A 19,244-nucleotide genomic window follows, 5' to 3' on the forward strand; every position below is an offset into this window, starting at 1 on the left:
GAAGTTACTGGAGCAACACTGGGAAGGGAGGGCGCTTAGTGTGGAGAAAACGTGGCCTGGGATGGGACGACAAAGGCCACAGAATCAGCAGAGGGACGTATCAATACATACTGATATTATGATTCTTGGAGGCGTATGAGAAAAAAAAAATTTGGTAGTACAAAACTTGATCTTGGCCCTCCAGTTAAAGATACAGGCCCGATTCTAAAGGACTCAATCCAAGGGTTACAGGACCCTTTAAATAAAATAAGTGCTGATCCAACAGGTTTTAATAGTATAGTATTCCTTTCTGTAATGTAGAAAAAAGCATCTCAGAAATTCTGAAGAAATCACACACAGACCCCCACATACATATACACTCAAATGTGTCGAAGCAGCTGAGGTGGTGGTTCAGCTAAGAAGCAGCGACTGAAATCCTCCCAGTATGTATATTTATCTATAGCAGTGAAAGTAACAGGCTTAGTCTGCTGTCGACCTTTAACCCCAAAAACTTCCTATGGGGTTTATCTGTTTTTAAAAGCTAAATCATCCTCTTCTTATGTTTAAGTAGCTCCATTACGTATGTTGTGAGATGCTAAAATGGCAAAATATTCTTTATATCCCGGCAAAAATAGCATGGTAACAAGCTGAAAATGACAACATAACATACGTAGTATTGATTGTATAATGTTCAATAATGTTTACAATGTTAATTATCCTAGTTATGCTAATATTTGCTCAATAGCAGTAAATGCATTGGACAACTGAGGGTGCAAAATTAGATGGAAAGCAAAGTTTAATGACAATATCTGACAGTCCAACAAAATTTATTTTTAAACAACCAATATCAGGTCAGGCAATCAAAAATGTCATGACAAATTATTCTCCTGGGGAACATGAATGTCTGTACTGAATTCAATGGCAATCCATCTAGTTGTGTTGTGTTTCTTATAAAGCATACGCTCATAAACTGTCAACTGGGTGTAGATGTCAAGTACGTCAAAAGGGTCCAAAAAAAAGTGAGGGGGATTACTCAGTCAAGACTGAGACAGTTAATACACCTAAGCCGACCATGTAACCTTCTGACAAGATTACACTGGAAACCATTGTAATGCACTATACAGGCATTTTTCAAATTAAGTCTTTATAGGCCCAAAAAGATTAAAGTAGGCTTCCCAGTTTTAAACTAAACAAACAACTATCTAGATTTGTGGTTCATAATCAGAGGTTGATGAAAATAAAAAAGAGTTACAAGCATGATTTGGTAAACAAGTTTTAATACATAATTGAAACCAAATTTATTTTGGAATCAGATCCTGTACATTCATTCATTCATCCATTCATTCAACATAATGTCTAAAAAAAACTCAAATATTCTCAAAATAAAATTCTAAAAGAAACAAATGTGTGCCCCTAAGAAGAAAAAATTAAAAAAATATCAAAACTTATCTATGTTGAGGAAAAACAGAGAGCATTAGTCACATGGGATATCGGGTACCATTGGTGTCACAGTAGAATTTAAGGCTTCATGATGGATTGCGAAACAGACAGTATAATGTCATATGGGCCTAAATGCTTGACAGAGGCACTGAAAGATTCTTTGTTTTATTCAACAAGGGGAAAAAGATGGAATTGACTTTTTATTTTGGGATTCCAGTTCCTGACACTTCAAATGAATGTAATTTTGTAATGTTCAAAAGAAAACTTCAATGTTAATTATACTTTGACTTTCTTGAAGTTATTCTGTCCACCCAGTAATGGCAAACTGATGCAAAGAATACACAATCAGTTAGGATTAGGAAACACGTTACTGAGACGGAAATATTATGACACAACATCTCTAACAAATCTCAGCAAAGCAAGTAAACCCAACAATAAATGTTTATATGTTCTGTACAAAATAACTTGTACTGGTTTTACACAATTTCTTATTTGACTTGTGATTCAACATGAACATTTTTTATACTTTTAAATGGCCTTTATAAACCATTTTGCAGCATAAGAACAACCAATAAAAAGTAATGGAGTGTACAAACATTTTCAATGTACTTCAGAGCTGCTTCATGTGTTACCATCCAGGTTTTGCTTTCTGTAAAGGTTAAGTACAAGGTCCCTGATTTCCTCTCGTTTCCTCCGCACCAGCTGCCGTGGAAACCAACGTTCTAGGTGTAGAGGGAGGTCAAAGTGCACCACAGGGTCCTGAGAGAAGAAGGAGAATTTCCTATTACTGTGCACATGCTTTAAAAATAACTTTGAATCTTAACTTGAAAACTTTAAGCTGCTACTGATCCAGTATTACAGAGGCCATTTCTTCTTCTTTTAACATGGTAGGTACGGCTTGCAGGAAATAGCCACAGCCTTGCATTATTGAGTCTGACGGTAACCTAACATGAAACAAGACTATGTGAGCCCTGGAAAAACAGACGCTGAAAATGTTTTTACCTTCAAAAAACTCTCGACATATTGCAGCAGGTAGAGGCCACAGTCGCTGCTGTTGTCTTGAAGGGGAACTTGGCAGTGGGAGCTTTGCATCTGGTCAGAACTAAAGTCCCTGGATGAACCACGGCGGACCTCCCACTCTGACTGCAAGTAGCTGAAGGGAAAGAAATGCATTACTTTATGAACATTTCTAAACACACACACATACACTGCACTGGCAGCTACAGACACAGAGACAGATTAAAAGGGTCAAACTTACTCTCGTAAAAGTTTGAACACTCGCTCATGCAGAGAAACTTTTAAGGAATCCATGATAAGAATACACGGCCTGCAGAGGAGAAACACACCTGTCATTCAATGTTTTAATCTACATTAGACAACAAAAAAAATCACATTTATAAAAGGTAGTGTGCATGCTACTATTTCAGCATGCTCTTAAGACGAATGAGTATCTTTGAGAATGATCTTTGCATGGCCATATAATATGGTATTTTATCGGTTTAACAGCTGGTGCAGGTTGTTGGTCTGAACATGGCTCCAGACTGTACTGAATCAGTGTTTGTGGTATTTTTTTTTACTTAGCACTGCAGGACTTATATATAATTGATATCCAGTGTTTGATAGGGTACACATCTAAAGGGTTCACAACTGAACATACAACTGCTTCAAGAGGGCTTTAGTTTAATTTAGAGCTGTGATGCCCAAATGTATAACTATACTAATTATTGGTTGAGATTATTTTTTAATATTAAGAATGAAGGTGTGAAGGACAGGAGGGTTGACAAATTTTTTCTCATTAAGAGTGCTCTGTAGATACGATGAAGCTTGCCGTTAACCAAATAATGAATTAGTCTGCATATAATATGCAGAATAAGTAGAATGATCAATGTGTCTGTATGATTTAACCCAGCACACGATAATTATGGACACTATATAACTTGTCTAGGGGGCTTTCATGTAAAAGGCTGACCCAATTGCACATGTGTAGCACACTCACCTCTTGCAAACAGTTTTCCTCTGGCAGGTCCGCTCTGTGCAGTTCTACAAAATAAAGAAAAACAGAGATGAGCAGATTTAGAAGAAACAGACACAGACAAAACTGTCACGAATGTGCCTGCGAGTCCTACTGAGCACGGAACAGAATAATTTCTTACCACTGGACCAGGTGGTGGGTCTTTGGTGGCTTTTTCTGGAGCCTTTTCTAAATAAAATATAACACACAAACATGAACATTTCAGCTTTGTAAATCACAAACATAAACAAACTAAAGTGTTTTAAATATGCAACAGAAATGTTGGATGATTGTGAAGAAAAGCCTGCAGATACTGCTCTTTGATTCTAACAAATAAAACATGTATCATTTGAGTCAAACATACCTGTCTGTGAGTCCTCGTTGTCACTGTGGCTTAATGTAGGTGGCGTCTCTGTGTTATCATTTGGGCTTTTAGAACCTTGAGCCTCCTTTTGATCCTGGAACTCATCCGTCCTGCTGTTGCTACCTGCCGTCTCTGAGTTTAGACCAGTACTGGCCTCCTCTAGTCCAGGGAAGCAAATGACAACTAGATACCAATGAGACCTACGAGGCAAAAGAGCAATGTGATGGGTTATGTGACATTTCAACAACAACAACAACAAATAAGTCTGTACAATAAACCTCTTTATTAAATCAACTCACTCCTGATTGACAGGCACAAACAGGAAGTCCTTTTTGAAGATGTCCACATGGCGTGTCCATGTCTTCACCCGGTGGTGTCGTCTCTGCCTCTGACAGCTGAGTGCGCACAAGAGTAAAAAACAGACACACTAGTTTGAAGTGTTTCATATGACCTCACACACACACATACACACACACTTGTGGACACTTATACCGTCAGACTAAAGAATGTAAGGCTGTGGCTATTGCCAGGAAGCCGTATCTATGGTACCAGATAAGACACAGTTTAAACAAACTCTGGGAAGTATCATTTGAAAGATTTGTTATTGTTTTGTTGTTTTGTTTTTTTACACAGTCATATTCACAGCTGTTCTTGCTATATTTGTTTACAGATAATTTAACAAAGAGATTGAAATAAATGAAAATAACATTGAAACAATAGTTAAATCCATCTCAAATATATTAGTGTTAAGGATGGTGCACATTAGAAAACAATAAATACATTTAAAAATGTGATTGAAGTGGCGTATGTGTATTTTTTGTTCATATTTTGATAGCAGTACTTACGAGTCACTGGTGAGGCCTTCACTGGCATTGTCTCTCCGTGTGAGCTGCTTGTAGAAAAAGCTGCTGAAGATGTGGGTGCGCTCGGCCACAGCAGCAGAGGACATCTGCAAGACGTATCTGTACCAAACAAAAACATCAACACAATTCATTTGTTTAAAGTGGATCTGTTCTGAACAAACCTGTGAGGAACCAAAGTCCAATTTTTAAGCCTTCTGTTTGAAAGCCTGTTACTTACTTGAGGTAAAAATCAATGATAACATCATTAAGGAACTGCCCATTGTCCAAGCACTGTAGGTCCTCCATGGTAACAGTTATTCCTCCCTTCATTGGTGGAGGAGGAAACTGGATCAACCTAAGCAGTGGTGAAAGACAAAAGAATGAGCCACTGTAGAAAGACACTAAATGAAAGGTCCAACCGCTATCAGTAGCATCACAGATTTAGCTATATCTCTCCATGCACAGAGCAACCATGAAATGAGATCTTGATTATTAGCAGTGGTAGGTAGACTGTATCTCAGGTGTTGGGTTCAAATGCTGATTAGCATATCAGCCTTTCATTTTTCATTCACTGACAGTTGGGTGAAGACTTAAATGCTAGTATATTACTTGCTCTCCTTTGACCTTACATAAAATGATCCCAATGAATTATATGCAGTGAGAGAAAACGTTTATTATTTTAGGGGAAAGAGAGCACTGATATAAGATCTGTATCATTCATCCTCTGTGGATCTGTGCATCCTTTATTTTTAAGACTGAACATTGGTGGCAAGAATCTTCATTTGGAAGCCAAATGCTAACCATGCCATGAGAAGCTGCAATTAGGATAACGTAGGTAGCTACTTGCCTGCGAGCCAGGCCCTGGTGTTTATATTTAGTCCAGCTGGAGTCGAGTTTACACACGGACACAGAGTAGGAACCTTTGGTTCTCCGATGGCACAGTGTGTATGCAGTAGTGGGTTCGTCCTTTTTCTTCTGTGGGAGGAAATGTATATAATATGAGAAAAAAATTCACATTGTGATCATGCACAGGCAATCATTCTGAAAGGACGCAAGATAGATTTTTTTAAGCCTTTTCTTAAAAATCCTGGAGTCTATAAATTATAACACACTAATAGAGATTAGATTTATAGGTCATGTCGAAAATCACTTTGTCAAAATCAGTGATTATCTCCTCACAATCTGACTTATACCTATTCGCACTTTGTGTGCGCTGAAAGAAAATCCAATGTTTATACACAGCCTATGCTCTGTAAACAGGTATGTTGATAGCTACAGACACTTTGTTTACATACCCTCTGCATACCAGTTTACAGAGCCTAAGATGTTAATGAACACCAGATTTATTTTCGGCGCACACAGTACGGACAGGTAGTGAATCATGTGGAAAAATTCACTGATTTTGACAAAAAGGTATTTTGTCAACAAGCTTTCACGAGAATCGCTGACTCCAACTTTACCTCAACACAGCCAGTAAACACATGTCCTCTGGTGTGGTGGTGGATATTGTTTTGTTTGAAGGAGGTCACAAGCCAGGAATGTCGGGATCAACTTACCTCGGCGGGATTTTTGAGCTTGTCTTCCTTCTGATCTCCCTCTGGTTTGAGAGGTGTCCCTTTGTCTCGCTCGGAGGCTGATGCTGACTCTTCCTGTGAGTCAACCTCCAGCTGTATGAGTGGCGTGGTGTTTACGTCTGTATGGGAATGTTCCTCCTCCTCCTCCTCCTCCTCCGTGTTCTCCAGGCCCAGCAGAGACAGCAGCTGAGAGTCAAGTCCCGTTCTTCTCATCAGCTCAATGCTATTGTCCAGAGTCAGAACAGGAGAGTGGATGCCTTCCAAACATACCACTCGGTCTGCTGTACTATGGGGAACAATGGGTTTTTCATCTGCGAGGCTGTTCAGACAGTCGATGTCCAGGAAGGAGCGCAGTAAAGCCCCCTCCATCCCGTCCGGGGGATTTGTCAGAGACAGCAGGATGAATGGGCTCCCCTTGCCTATTGAAATGGAAAAAAATACAGATACCATTCCTTGAGAATGAATGTGGCGGAGAAAAGGAATACGGAAAATATTATCAAAAAATATGAACCGAGAGATTTAGAGTAAAAGCAAGCTAAGTGCTACGCGTCTCCAAAAAAACATTTACTAATGTGAAGTTAAGGGTGCTGACTCTTAAGTGTACACAGTAGTAATTTTTTAACCCAATTAGGATCATATTCCATATAAAGACATGTATAGACCTTAATCACACTAAATATTCCTCCCCTGGTTTATTCAGCATATGCTTTGCTGACTAACATGTAAATGGGAATATTCCCATAGCTGCTTCGCATGCAAACACATTTGGAATATTGTCTTTATCAGAATATGGACCTTTACCAGAATATGTTGTGCATGTAAATTTAGTCAAGGTGAACATTCTGGCAATCTCACCATTGTGTGTGGTTCCACCTTGTTTGACACACAGCTTGACGAGGTCCTGCTGCGCAGCAGCTGCAGCAGTTTCTGACACACATAACAGAAGGAAAGCAGCAGGAGAGGGCTCCTCGTGGCCTCTATAGTACAGCTCCTGGGCCTCTAGTTCCTCCCGCTCCCAAACACTGTACCTCCTCAGCTCTGCACGCGCAATGTTTAACATCAACTCCACCTTCCCACTGGTATCTAGGGAAAAGAGAAGGCAAAGTTAGCTAATCAGCGCGTAGTGTTGGTATGAATTGAACACACACACACACACACAACAACAGCGTTTCCTTAGAATAGCCCTAGAAGCATTTATTAACCCTTCACAACCATAGAGAATCAATCCCATATCCTACAGATTCATGCATCTCTCTGTAGATGCTCCAGGGGTCCCATAGCAGACCCTAATCCTATAAACCAAAATATCTGACGGATTGAGATTTGGATCCTTCGGGGGTTATTAAAATCTGCAAAAAAAATGTCAAAGGGGCTGAGAGACACTGCCATCGTTAGAGCTGCTAAATGGCTAGAATGATCAATATCAATTAAAAAAGTTTGACTGCAGAGCTTGACTGGATCCCATGAATTCTTGTGAAACTTTCTGAAGGCTTAACTCAAGGCTAATATAATCAGCCGTTCTTTCAAGGTTACTTAGTCTTGATTTGTTTTTCAAAAGGAAACTTGCACTTGCTAAAAATATGTATCTTCACAAGAACATTTTGCAAATCTAATATCCTACCCACTTTGTTAAACAAACATACTTCTAACACACACACACACACACACGGCCAAGATCAAGTCTCAAGTATTGAGCACATCCATTCTCTGAAGGGGAGATTTTCACATGTGTTGAGGGGAAGGTGCACTGTGGCCTTGAGGATCTAATACTTGAACATACACACACACACACACACATACTTTAGCATCTGAACTAGACCACTTAGCTGCGAGTGGAATAAATGGTGTTTCAGACAGCTTGACCAAAACAATACAATATGTATTCCTCTTGGGTCAGTTATATAACTCTGACTTAAGGTCACAGACAGGCCTCAGACACTCTGAAAACACTTCCAATTATGTTTCTGTGTACTAGACACCAAAAGTTAAAAAGCTACTCCCAGCATTACCTTGCAGTGGGATGATTAATTGTTCTTCTGTTATCTGTAGAAGGAGTGTGAAAAAAAGTGTGTCAATGAAATGTGATTTAAATGCTGAATCTGATACAATTTAGAAAAAATGTATCTTACCATAAATTCTCCATTGGATTTCCCTTGGTAAGCTCCACAGTACAGGGTGGAGAAGGGCATGTCCAGGCTGGAGTATTCTACAATGGGGATGGGAGAAACTGATCCAGGGGGGTCATCTCCATCTAGCTGCAAAAGCTGCAACATACATACAACAGAGATATACCCAATGTAAAGAAAATGGTGCAACCAGGACGGTAGGTCAGCATAACAGAAATAGCCAATAACAATACAATAACAACCAAATTACAATGAAACCGAGCTGTGAGGTCAAGCAATATTGTCAAATCCAATAATACAACAGTAATAATTTAATTTTTCCAATTTCAATACTTTAAAAAGGCACCGGGTGCAGGATTTTAAGAAAAGCCGTACTTTGGTGCCATCTAGTGGCAGCACCAAGAATTACAAGGTAATTGACAGAAGGAACGTTTTAAAGTTACAGTGTCAAGATTTTTTACAGTTGGTAACAAATGCATGCATTCTCTTTTTTAACTCCATAACTACCACTACACAAATGTGGTTAAAACCTGGACATATATACACACACACACACACACACACACACACACACACACACACACACACACACACACACACACACACACACACACACACACACACACACACACACACACACACACACACACACACACACACACACACACACCTGACAAAAAATAACTATCATTGAGTCAGATACAAGGCAGTTGTCATGCCGGATCTGTCATCAAATGTGTTTCTGTTGTATTGAAGAGCTATTACCCAGGGGGCAAAGGGATTTTATGGACATGGAGCGTTGTAAAAGGTTGTTCACCAAAAATGACATCTAGGACCTTCCACGATCACAACCTGGGTGGACAACCTTGTCAACAACCTGCTGGAAAGCTACAGTGGGCCGACATAGCAAATCAGAACCACTGTTTAAGTGAATGGGGGTGAATGGGGATGGGCTAATGGGGAATTTTTTGAACTTATAGATATCATTATGAAACTTTGCCAGTTGATTACTGACATTAAAACAAAAACTTTTTGTATTACAGTATTTTCCAAAATGTTTAAATAAATATGAAAAATCATCAACATCTTACTAATGATGCGTACATTTGCATATCTGCAAAGCCCCAAAATCTAGATGTTGGAAGAAAACAAAGTCAATTTGTTTTTAAATTTTGAAAACAAAACCAGTGTCCAACTGCCTGAAGCCTTTCCTAATCACAGTTCAAATTTGATCAATAACCCATAGAAAATTAATTTTTTACACAGTTACATTTCATGTGACATGGACCAAAAGTGTCCTTTTGGAGTCTCCAGCTGGTATTTTAGGAAACGGCTAGACATTCCCTTGGAAAAAACTGTGTAAAAAATTAATTTTCTATGGGTTATTGATCAAATTTGAACTGTGATTAGGAAAAGCTTCAGGCAGTTGGACACTTGTTTTGTTTTCAAAATTTAAAAACAAATTGACACTGCTTTTGTCCAACATCTAGATTTTGGGGCTTTGCAGATATGCAAATGTACGCATCATTAGTAAGATATTGATGATTTTTCATATTTATTCAACTTTTTGGAAAATACTGTAAAACAAAAACGTTTTGTTTTAATGTCAGTAATCAACTGGCAAAGTTTCATAATGATATCTATAAGTCCAAAAAATTCCCCATTAGCCCACACCCATTCGCTTAAACAGTGGTTCTGATTTGCTCTATCGGCCCGCTGTAGCTTTCCAGCAGCTAGTTGACCAGGTTGTCCAGCCAGGTTGGGATCCTGGAAGGTCCTGGATATCATTTCTGGTGAACAACCTTTTACAACGCTCCATGTCTGTTAAAAAAAAAAAAAGGGGTTTTGCCCCCTAGGTATATGGATTACATATAATAATGGGACAACTTCTGCCAACCTCTATGTCAGACAGCTCTTGCAGTTTGGCCTCTGCTTCCTGTGGGGATTGCTCCTGTATTACTCCACCATTGTCTCCTGTAAAGGACTCCGGGCTGCAGTGATTAGGAATGTCAACGCTCTCCTCATCATCACTGGACAGCACAACTGAAATACAAGCGCAAAAAACATATTAGCACCAGTGGGAATTTTACTTGGGATTTATGCTCATGGCATTGATTTAAAAAGACAAGCACTCAGCGGCAATATTTGATTACAAGTATTGACTATTAATACAGTCTAACTGATAAAATGGATATTCATTTATTATAGATATATTGGCACTGGCAGCACGTACGCCAGCCAATCAGATATGTTTGCAGCATAGAAAGAAAAAAATTTGTTCTCTAGAGCCAGTTTCAAAAACAGTTACGAGTAGCTAAGTGCTTAGCTTTAGGATGCTTTCAATCCATGTATCTTCCGTTCAAACCATATCCATTCTGAAATTTTAAAAATGGGAAAATCAAAACCCAAATTCGACTTCATGTTGATGTATTTGATATTGTTTTGTTTTTCATTTAAAAATTTAAAACATTTACTTATTCAAAACATTCCTGTAAAACATTAATTGATTAACATCACATCACAAAAAAAGTTGGAAATAATGCAAACAGAAAATATAAAAAGGCTAAATGCTAGATCCTAATCACCAGCACATCAGGTGAATGATGCACTGGGTCAAGCTGGCAACAGGGCCAGCAGAGCAGCCCACAATCAATGCAGTGGTTAGTTGAACCCGCAAAGAGCTGCCTCGCACGGTAACTAAACAGGGAACGGTATCAGTTCTTCTTTCCTGTTCTTCTTGTCCATAAACGCCACCTCACCTAACGTTACTGCTGTGAAGGATCCAACCAGTTATTTGTCCCTCAGGCTTGATTACGTTCTCACTTGCAAAACCAACCACTCCAGGGTTTGATTGGAAGTGAGCCGAGACCATCATTTCCAGGTGATCGATTGCTGTGTTCACATATACCCAAACTAACCGGGCAAAGTGGGAAAAGGCTCCGTGTTTTGGAACAACTGCTCCATACGATCCAGGTGTGAAAGCACCATTTGGATCAGATGCTATAAGGCTCATGTATATAACGGCCTCTGCACACATCCTGCGTATACCTCTGGAGCGCGTCGCCTTACCTTACTGCTGCGTCTCTCGGACTTTTCTCGGACACACATGGAACGTCTCAGCAGCTGCTGCAGCGCTGCTTCTAAAAGCCCTATCTTTCTACATAGAGTTTTCATACACTCAACAAAAAATATAAAAGCAACACTTTTGTTTTTGCTCCCATTTTTCATGAGATGGACTCAAAGATCTAAAATTCATTCCAGATACACAATATTACCATTTCTCTCAAACATTGTTCACAAATCTGTCTAAATGTGTGATAGTGAGCACTTCTGCTTTGCTGAGATAATCCATCCCACCTCACAGGTGTGCCACATGAAGATGCTGATCTGACATCATGATTAGTGCACAGGTGTGCCTTAGACTGTCCACAATAAAAGGCCACCCTGAAATATGCAGTTTTGTCTCACAGCAAAATGCCACAAGCATTGAGGGAGCGTGCAATTGGCATGCTGACAGCAGGAATGTCAACCAGATCTGTTGCTCGTGCATTGAATGTTCATTTCTCCACCATAAGCCGTCTCCAAAGGCGTTTCAGAACTTCGCACAGCCATTGAAGAGGAGTGGACCAACATTCCACAGGCCACAATTGACAATCTGATAAACTCTATGCGAAGAAGATGTGTTGCACTGCATGAGGCAAATGGTGGTTACACCAGATACTGACTGGTTCTGAGTCCCCAGACCCCCAATAAAGCAAAAAAATGCACATTTCAGAGTGGCCTTTTATTGTGGACAGTCTAAGGCACACCTGTGCACTAATCATGATGTCAGATCAGCATCTTCATGTGGCACACCTGTGAGGTGGGATGGATTATCTCAGCAAAGCAGAAGTGCTCACTATCACACATTTAGACAGATTTGTGAACAATGTTTGAGAGAAATGGTAATATTGTGTATCTGGAATGAATTTTAGATCTTTAAGTCCATCTCATGAAAAATGGGAGCAAAAACAAAAGTGTTGCGTTTATATTTTTGTTGAGTGTAGATAATTCCCATTAAAAATGAAGTTCTTTCCTGTCATTTATGATGCATATGATTTATACAGAGTCTAATATTGAGTCTGGACAGTAATCCATGCACCCCATTGCCTTTTATTTAATTTTTTATTTTTTGCCACATTTTCACTTGTTGGAAGTTTTATTTTGAAAGGCACACACCAGGAAATGGTGAAACTACAGCGAAAGCTGCCGGTATGAAGTCAATATGACTCTCAGCAGAGTATTTCTCTATCAGTTAAAGCAGAGAGACCTGAGAGAGACGCGCGGCTCTCAGAAAAAAAATAGGCGAGGTAAAGGGGAGCGTCGCTGCAGCAGTGCGTCTGAGGTTGGATGTGTGCCCGCTCTAGGTTGATTACACGGTCAGTGACAAAAAGTCAGACGCAGACGCGAGGTAGACGCGCAGTAGAGGTAGGATGTGTGCAGAGGCCGTAAGGCAACACACAGCCTGGAAAATGGTTATTAAGCTTCCTGAGTTTAGACAAAACTCAAACTAAAGTTTCAGTAGTAAAAAACAGCCACCAGGTTTAGCAGATTATCCGGCATCCCTCGTCCTGTATTTGTGTACTCACTGGGTTCGAGGGGGATGGATTTGTTAATAGTGTCCTGGCCAGACGACGGACTGCTCCCTGGGCTACCAATAAAGTCTTCAGTCTCCAAATTACGACTGATGATTGGGACCACAATTTCTGTTGGATCATCCGCTCCCACTGTGAACTGTACTATGGTGCTCTCCATATCTCTGTCTTCTCCACTGTCCTCCAGACTAATACACGGAGAGGCCAGTCCTCCATCTCTGCCGTCTTCTCCGGTGAGGCGAAGCACACTCTGCCGCGGGCGTTTGGGACTGCTTGTTCCGTTGCACTGGGGCGATGCGTCCTTTATTTTTCTCTTCTGTTGGGATGGCACAGAATAAAAAGCACCTTTTAGTGGGAATTAAACAGACAACTTGTGCTGCAAAAACTTTCTCTAGTCGACTTATGCTGGGCTTACACTAGAGGACTTTTAAAAGACTTTGAAAGACTAAATACTGACACCCTCTCACATCTAAAGACAATCAACTCACACCTGAAGACAATTAGTCATTAGTTCTCTGAGTTTTCAGTCACAGAATGACATTTTGAAAAGACAGGGGGGTCGCTTATTGCAAGACAACAACTAGATTCCTTTTGAGATTAATATTATTTCCAATACTGGAATGTTTAGATCATGTACGTACAGCACTCCCCATACTGTGTTGTATTTCTTTTTCTGGATCAGTCTGGTGGTTCTTGATGCTTGCTGGAGAGAACTCAGCACAACCTCTTGTATCCTCGTCAGGCTCCCAGCTCACTGACAAGCCACAATCTGTATGAGACAAGAGAAACACTGATCAACCTATCAGTCTAAAAGTAAACTATTACTATGAGAAAATGCTATTTAAAGTAGAGAAAAGTGTGAATTATTTTCAAGGAGTTAGGGGAGAACGGGGTAATTTGTCACATGGGTTGGATGTCACATTCGTTATATCTCGCCACCAGAGCGCGCTAGCTCTGAAATGTTGATATAAAAAAGGTCCAGAATTGGGATCAGAGGTCACATACATAGACTTCCTTGGAGTTAGACTGCTGCATTTCAGGTGAGAGGATGTTTTGTGTTTTTCATGTCAAATTCAAAATATTTTGCTTCTCAGTATTTTTCTTCTAGGCTTTTACACAATGGGTTTATAACAAAACACTTGTTACCCTCAGAAAGTGTGAAGGGTAAACTATAGTTTAGATTGTGGTTAGCAAGCTAATTAGTTGTCAGATGGTTGTTGGCCTTGATGCTAGCAAGAAATTCAAGTTGGGGTTGGTCGTCAAATTTTTTGGGGGGTTGGTTGTCACATGTTTTCTCAAGGCTGCAGCCAGAAAAGGAACTCAATAACGAAAGAAATTGTCAAGCTGTATCCTCACTGACACCCCAGAGAAGGAAAGAATAGAGCAGGAAAAGGCAGCTAGCAAGCAAAAGAAAAAAGGGCAACAAAATCAAAACAACCCAGTGCATCCCAAACTAGACCAGCTGCCAAGGCTACAGTAAGTTATGTAGGCCTATTTGTCAACTTGACAATGCAATTAAACATTCAAATTTGGTTCTGCCTCCTTGCCTTCTTTTTAAGATTTTTCCCATTAAGATAACATTGTGACAAACAACCCCATAGTGTGTGACAACCGACCCCTTGATGGGGTTGGTTGTCACAATGTGTCAGAGTGTCTTTGATGGTAAATTACTTCTTCATTACAATAAGTTGGAAAAAAAGAGAGACACACATTTCTAGCCAACACCTTAAGCTTCAATTTAATGTAGGAATGGCTATTGACAGATGTTTTGGTGATGAGCAATTCTCACTAGAGTAAAAAGTGTGCCTACTTACCCCGTTCTCCCCTATATAAGTGATCAAGTCAATGGAGTTGGAGAGAAGCATCACATCAGTAAGTGTATTTTTTTTTGAAATATTTACACACCTACGACTTCAGAGAATTTGAAGTCCTCTCCGTTGTCCTTGCCTATTTTCACCTCTGTGACATCTTTGTTTTCTTCTTTGTCCACTTCGTCATCAACATTGGGTAACCGCCTCCTCACCTTTGACCTGAAAGAGTGAACAACATGTTTTAATTATGCTGTATACATTTGTCTCTTTTTCTAGCAAAGCAGCACCGTAAAACTTAATTACAGGACTCCATTTATAAGACTAGCAAAAAATGCTGGAACGGCTATCTGAACTAGAATCTCAAGTTTCTGAGTGGTATTTTTCCAAATAAAAAGTCACCAAGTTTTTTCTGCCTGGGAATTACAGAGAGCCAGAGATGCAGTAAGCCAAGCCAAAGTCCATTAAAATGGTGATTTCTCCTTAAACTAATAGAAAACAAATAAAAAGAAATTACCATAATAAAGAATACCTCCTACTGCTTTTGTGGCTATTTTAAACTTTAGACCTTTTGGAAAAAAATGATCAAACACACTTTTCATATAAATGGACTGGATGTGCTTAATGGTGAGAGTCTCTCTGTCTTCTGCATATGTAGATCTATGGGACGATTATAATTATTACTATTATCATTATTGTAGAGCTGGAACAAGCCCCCCATCTCTATTACAAAAGAGAGGATTGCAAAATTTCCCGAGTAACAGGAGAACAGTCAAATATATTTTTTTTTAAAAGGGTGAGAAAGGGAAAGTTTTCTTACACATGGACACAGCCAGGCTAGCTATTCCCTAATTGGCAGTCTTTATGCTAAACTAAACCAGGCAAAGTAGATGCTCGTTTAACTTTACATACATATCTGAAAATGATTGCACGATTCCTAAAATGTCTAGCTATCCCTTTAACTGTCACTCCTTACCTTTTAGAGGGTGACGAGGTGGTCTTCTGGTCGCTGCTGTTAATATCATCCTGTATCTCTGACCTCTGAATGGACTTCCTTGTGTCTCTGCACCGGCCACTCTCCCTTTGTGTACTCGACACCTTTAAGTTCCCTCGATCTCTCCGCGGTGTACAATTCTGTCTCATCCTTTCAATACAAGCCTTACCGTCTTCTGTCTTTAGGACATCTGTCAGGATAAGACGGGGCTTCTTCCTACAGGACCAAACAGATACGCAATTATTCACAGCCTTCATAGAGCCGCCCGCTCCTAATATGTATTTTAAGTTATAATGACCCATCCACCATTGCAGGTCAGACTGTATGTATACCAGCTGATGAAAAGGGAGGGGCTTGCGAGGCGACTGGTGTAGATAAGCCATGTGGGCTCTCATGATAAACTTCTTAATGAGTCATGCTGTTTATAAGCAACATTTTCTGTAATAGTTATTACTGTACAGACAAACATGAACTTAGCTAGGATGAAGTTTGACATAGAAACATTCTCAGTAGTGTGATCAGTAGTCCACAATAAAAGTACTGTTTTGGTCAGAATAACATTGTGGGTAGCAGTTTTGTCTGCTACCCATAAAGTAGATAATCGCAAGCCAGAGTTCTTAATAAATGATTTTGTCGTTATAGAAAACTTCCTTTAATATGTTGTAGTCTGAAGAGGTCTGTTGTAGTAAAAAAAAGATGATCTGCCTTGTTGCAGGAAGCAAGCTTGGAATCATGACTGACTGAACTCACAGCCCAATTTAATATGAGGCTTGGTAAGTCGTTGGTTTCAACTCATGGGCAGAACAATGGGATGATTTCCGTCTACAATCAATATCATAACAATATCTATCATTCAACAAAAACACATTTCTTACCCGGCCATATCCAACGAGACCATGGCTGCATGGTTGTGATCAAACAGCACCGATCCATTTTTATGATGTAAATCCCGATGTCTAATTTGGCAACCTGCCAATGCGGTCCAGGAAACCTGTTAAACAAGGAAGGGAACAGCTCGAGTCTCAAGAATAATCCAGATTAGCCATGTCACCTCCATAGCAGTTATTCATGTGGTCAGACGGAGAGCAAAGATATCATTGTACCTGTCGTTCTAACTTCCCACACTCTGGTGAACGACATGTGACGGGGATTCTGAGTGGGTTTTCCATCTAAAATTAACAGGCTCAGTTAGTACCTATGTGTGTGTAAATTGAACGACACTGAACAGCTTTTGAACTGTGTCTTAAAAGGTGCAATTATGGCAAAATCGAACAAGCAACGCTTGTGAATTTGATCTGCAAGCCATTATGTTGAGGTTATGTTTCTTCGTTCAGCAAGCATGCGGCCCCATCTGTTGAGCAATACTGGTATTAAAGCAGCATATAAAGGTAATGGCTCAATCATGGGTAGCAGTAAGAGCTGAAGCAACAGTAAATTCATTGATTGGTCCATCATCAGGTGACATCAGTATAAAAATCCATAATGAAAAGCCCAAAAAACTGCATATTATGGTAATTGTCTGTGACACATGGTACCTGATCTGATTGTGCAGAAATATGTTGATTGCACTTAACGACACATAAGCTGTCAAGTGCCCCACACTTACTGTGATCCAGTTCTTTAGACAACAGGGCAATGATTGACAGGAATTCAGCAATACAGCGATCACGGAAGCAGGCGCGTGTTCATGCAACCACAGAGCAAAGCCAATCATCACACAGATCAGAGCTTGTGGTTGGTTGGTGACAAGCAGTTAAAGCAACACACTGAAAGCTATGTACCGGCATGTCGAAAACATGGGTCACACTACTCACACATACCAAGTTATCCTTGTCAACATTGAAGGGAAGAGTTAAGGCTCTTCTTTGCTCCATCATGGTCCAAGATTTGGTAAGGCACTGAATAACACTGCAAGAAAAACAAAATCAACAAATAAAGAACAGTGTGTCTCTATAGCCTTTATAAGGAGGCGTTCATGAACGGCAGGATCCGGACCAACGACCAAGTTATATAACTCTGAAAAGATAAACGGGTGGATCAGTCAGGTCATTTCAACCAGAAAATGTATCCACTGTGAGGGAATGTTTTAATCTTTGTTTTAGTCTTTAGTATGGTTAATATAAATGGTAAAGATTAATAGTTCATTTATGCATGTCTTGTGTGTCTGTCTATATCTCGACACTATGTCAGCCTTGTAGCCTGTTAGGAGACACTTAGGCCAGTTGTATAGATAAAGTCTCATCTCCTTAGACTCTAGAATGTTATGGGTCACTGTGTTCAGCTCTGAACCAAAACATTGGTACGCTTGGTGCCCGAGCCGGGGAGGTGTTAAACATAGTGTCTGGTAGAATTTAAGTGCAATTCACCCGAGTTGCAGTCTGTTTCCTCCTTGGCCAACCATGTAATAAATATTGCTTCATAATTCATCCAAGTCTCTTGAAATATTCTTCCATCTGAGTTGACCTCCTACCTTGAAAGAACTTCCATCATATCCACATTTTGAGAGATTGATAACAATAAAAACAAACAATAAGGACAGAAAGTTAGACCAATAGTTACTAATCCATAAAAACAAAGAGTTTGTGCTCGTGAGGAGATGGGACCCTGCTGGGGTAAACATAGATCGGTAACCTAAAGGCTGTCTCTTGAATTCTTTAAAACAAGAAAATCTTGTAGCTCTACATTACTGAATGACCCTTTTTGTTGAAGTTCTTCTTTTCTATTGCAGTGTTGAAGGGAGTTTGAGACTCAAGAGTGTAATCGCCAACCACGAATTGTTGTGCATATAACAAATAAACAATCTCGAACCTTGTGTAGCATGTAGCAGTACGTGTATCCTTTCTTATGCAAAACAGACCATTGCAGTCCCATGCATGCATACACACTGCAACAACCACGCATTTGATTTAAAAGTTGATTTTCTTCATGTGCAGGAACCGAAAGTAAAAAAAAAAATCAGCTAATGCTAGCGTTAGCCGACAGAGCTAGTTAATGCCGCCTTGTGCACAATGAGGGCTAAAGCTTACCCTAGGCCAAGGCTTCGCTTGATATGAACGGGGGATACAAGGAGGTTGTAGAAAGATATTCCCTTGAGAAAGTTTACACCGGCACCTTGCAAACACAGTAGGCACACATTTCTAGCTTGGTTCGAGTGCGGACACTACAGCCACTTTGATATTCTCAAGCAACATCCGGTGAAAGCGGAAGTGTGCCAGGACAACAAAGCCGGGAGCACGCGCAGGTGAACAGTTTGTTCCCAGGCAGGATTGGGAGTTATGGAGATTGGGAAATGGTAAGGGAGCTCTCCTTTCAACCAATTATCCTGTATCATCATCACAGGGGCTTGGAAGGCTGCAATAGATGTTAACATCAAAGTAAAATTCTAGTGAATCATCAAAGTCCCAGATATCTCGACAAATATCAGAATGAGGTTTATTGCCAGATGTTAACACAAGGCATTTGCCTTGGTCTG

At 40.0% G+C, this 19,244-nt stretch overlaps 1 protein-coding gene across 3 annotated transcripts; it reads right to left on the bottom strand.

Annotated features, from left to right (window-relative positions):
- Positions 1-1,301: 1,301 nt before the first annotated feature.
- On the bottom strand, positions 1,302-18,918 carry LOC307258277 (sentrin-specific protease 7). 3 transcript variants are annotated; one of them, XM_080037772.1, is made up of 23 exons: positions 18,799-18,918; positions 17,593-17,680; positions 16,876-16,941; positions 16,648-16,763; positions 15,755-15,988; positions 14,876-15,000; positions 13,612-13,739; positions 12,965-13,286; positions 10,234-10,379; positions 8,340-8,474; positions 8,220-8,253; positions 7,066-7,293; positions 6,193-6,629; positions 5,484-5,611; positions 4,875-4,991; positions 4,640-4,756; positions 4,094-4,189; positions 3,795-3,994; positions 3,573-3,619; positions 3,416-3,459; positions 2,678-2,746; positions 2,422-2,572; positions 1,302-2,178 (listed from the first exon to the last, which is right to left on the bottom strand). In XM_080037772.1, exons 2-23 carry the CDS (start codon positions 17,647-17,649, stop codon positions 2,041-2,043), a joined length of 3,135 nt encoding a protein of 1,044 aa, XP_079893898.1. In that variant the 5' UTR covers positions 17,650-17,680; positions 18,799-18,918; the 3' UTR covers positions 1,302-2,040. The 3 variants fall into 3 exon arrangements, with proteins under 3 accessions (XP_079893898.1, XP_079893899.1, XP_079893900.1); XM_080037773.1 differs by lacking the exon at positions 16,876-16,941; XM_080037774.1 differs by lacking the exon at positions 1,302-2,178 and having other exon boundaries at positions 2,436-2,572; positions 3,573-3,614.
- Positions 18,919-19,244: the final 326 nt, after the last annotated feature.

Source organism: Ammodytes marinus (assembly GCF_949987685.1).
Source record: "Ammodytes marinus genome assembly, chromosome: 12".
Lineage (NCBI taxonomy): Eukaryota > Metazoa > Chordata > Actinopteri > Uranoscopiformes > Ammodytidae > Ammodytes > Ammodytes marinus.

Coding starts and splice junctions, on each gene's coding strand:
- LOC307258277 (XM_080037772.1), bottom strand. CDS start 17,649: ATGATGGAGCAAAGAAGAGCCTTAACTCTTCCCTTCAATGTTGACAAG. Junction 16,942..17,592: donor ATGTTGACAAGGATAACTTG/GTATGTGTGAGT, acceptor TGTTAATTTTAG/ATGGAAAACCCACTCAGAAT. Junction 3,620..3,794: donor CAACGAGGACTCACAGACAG/GTATGTTTGACT, acceptor TATTTTATTTAG/AAAAGGCTCCAGAAAAAGCC.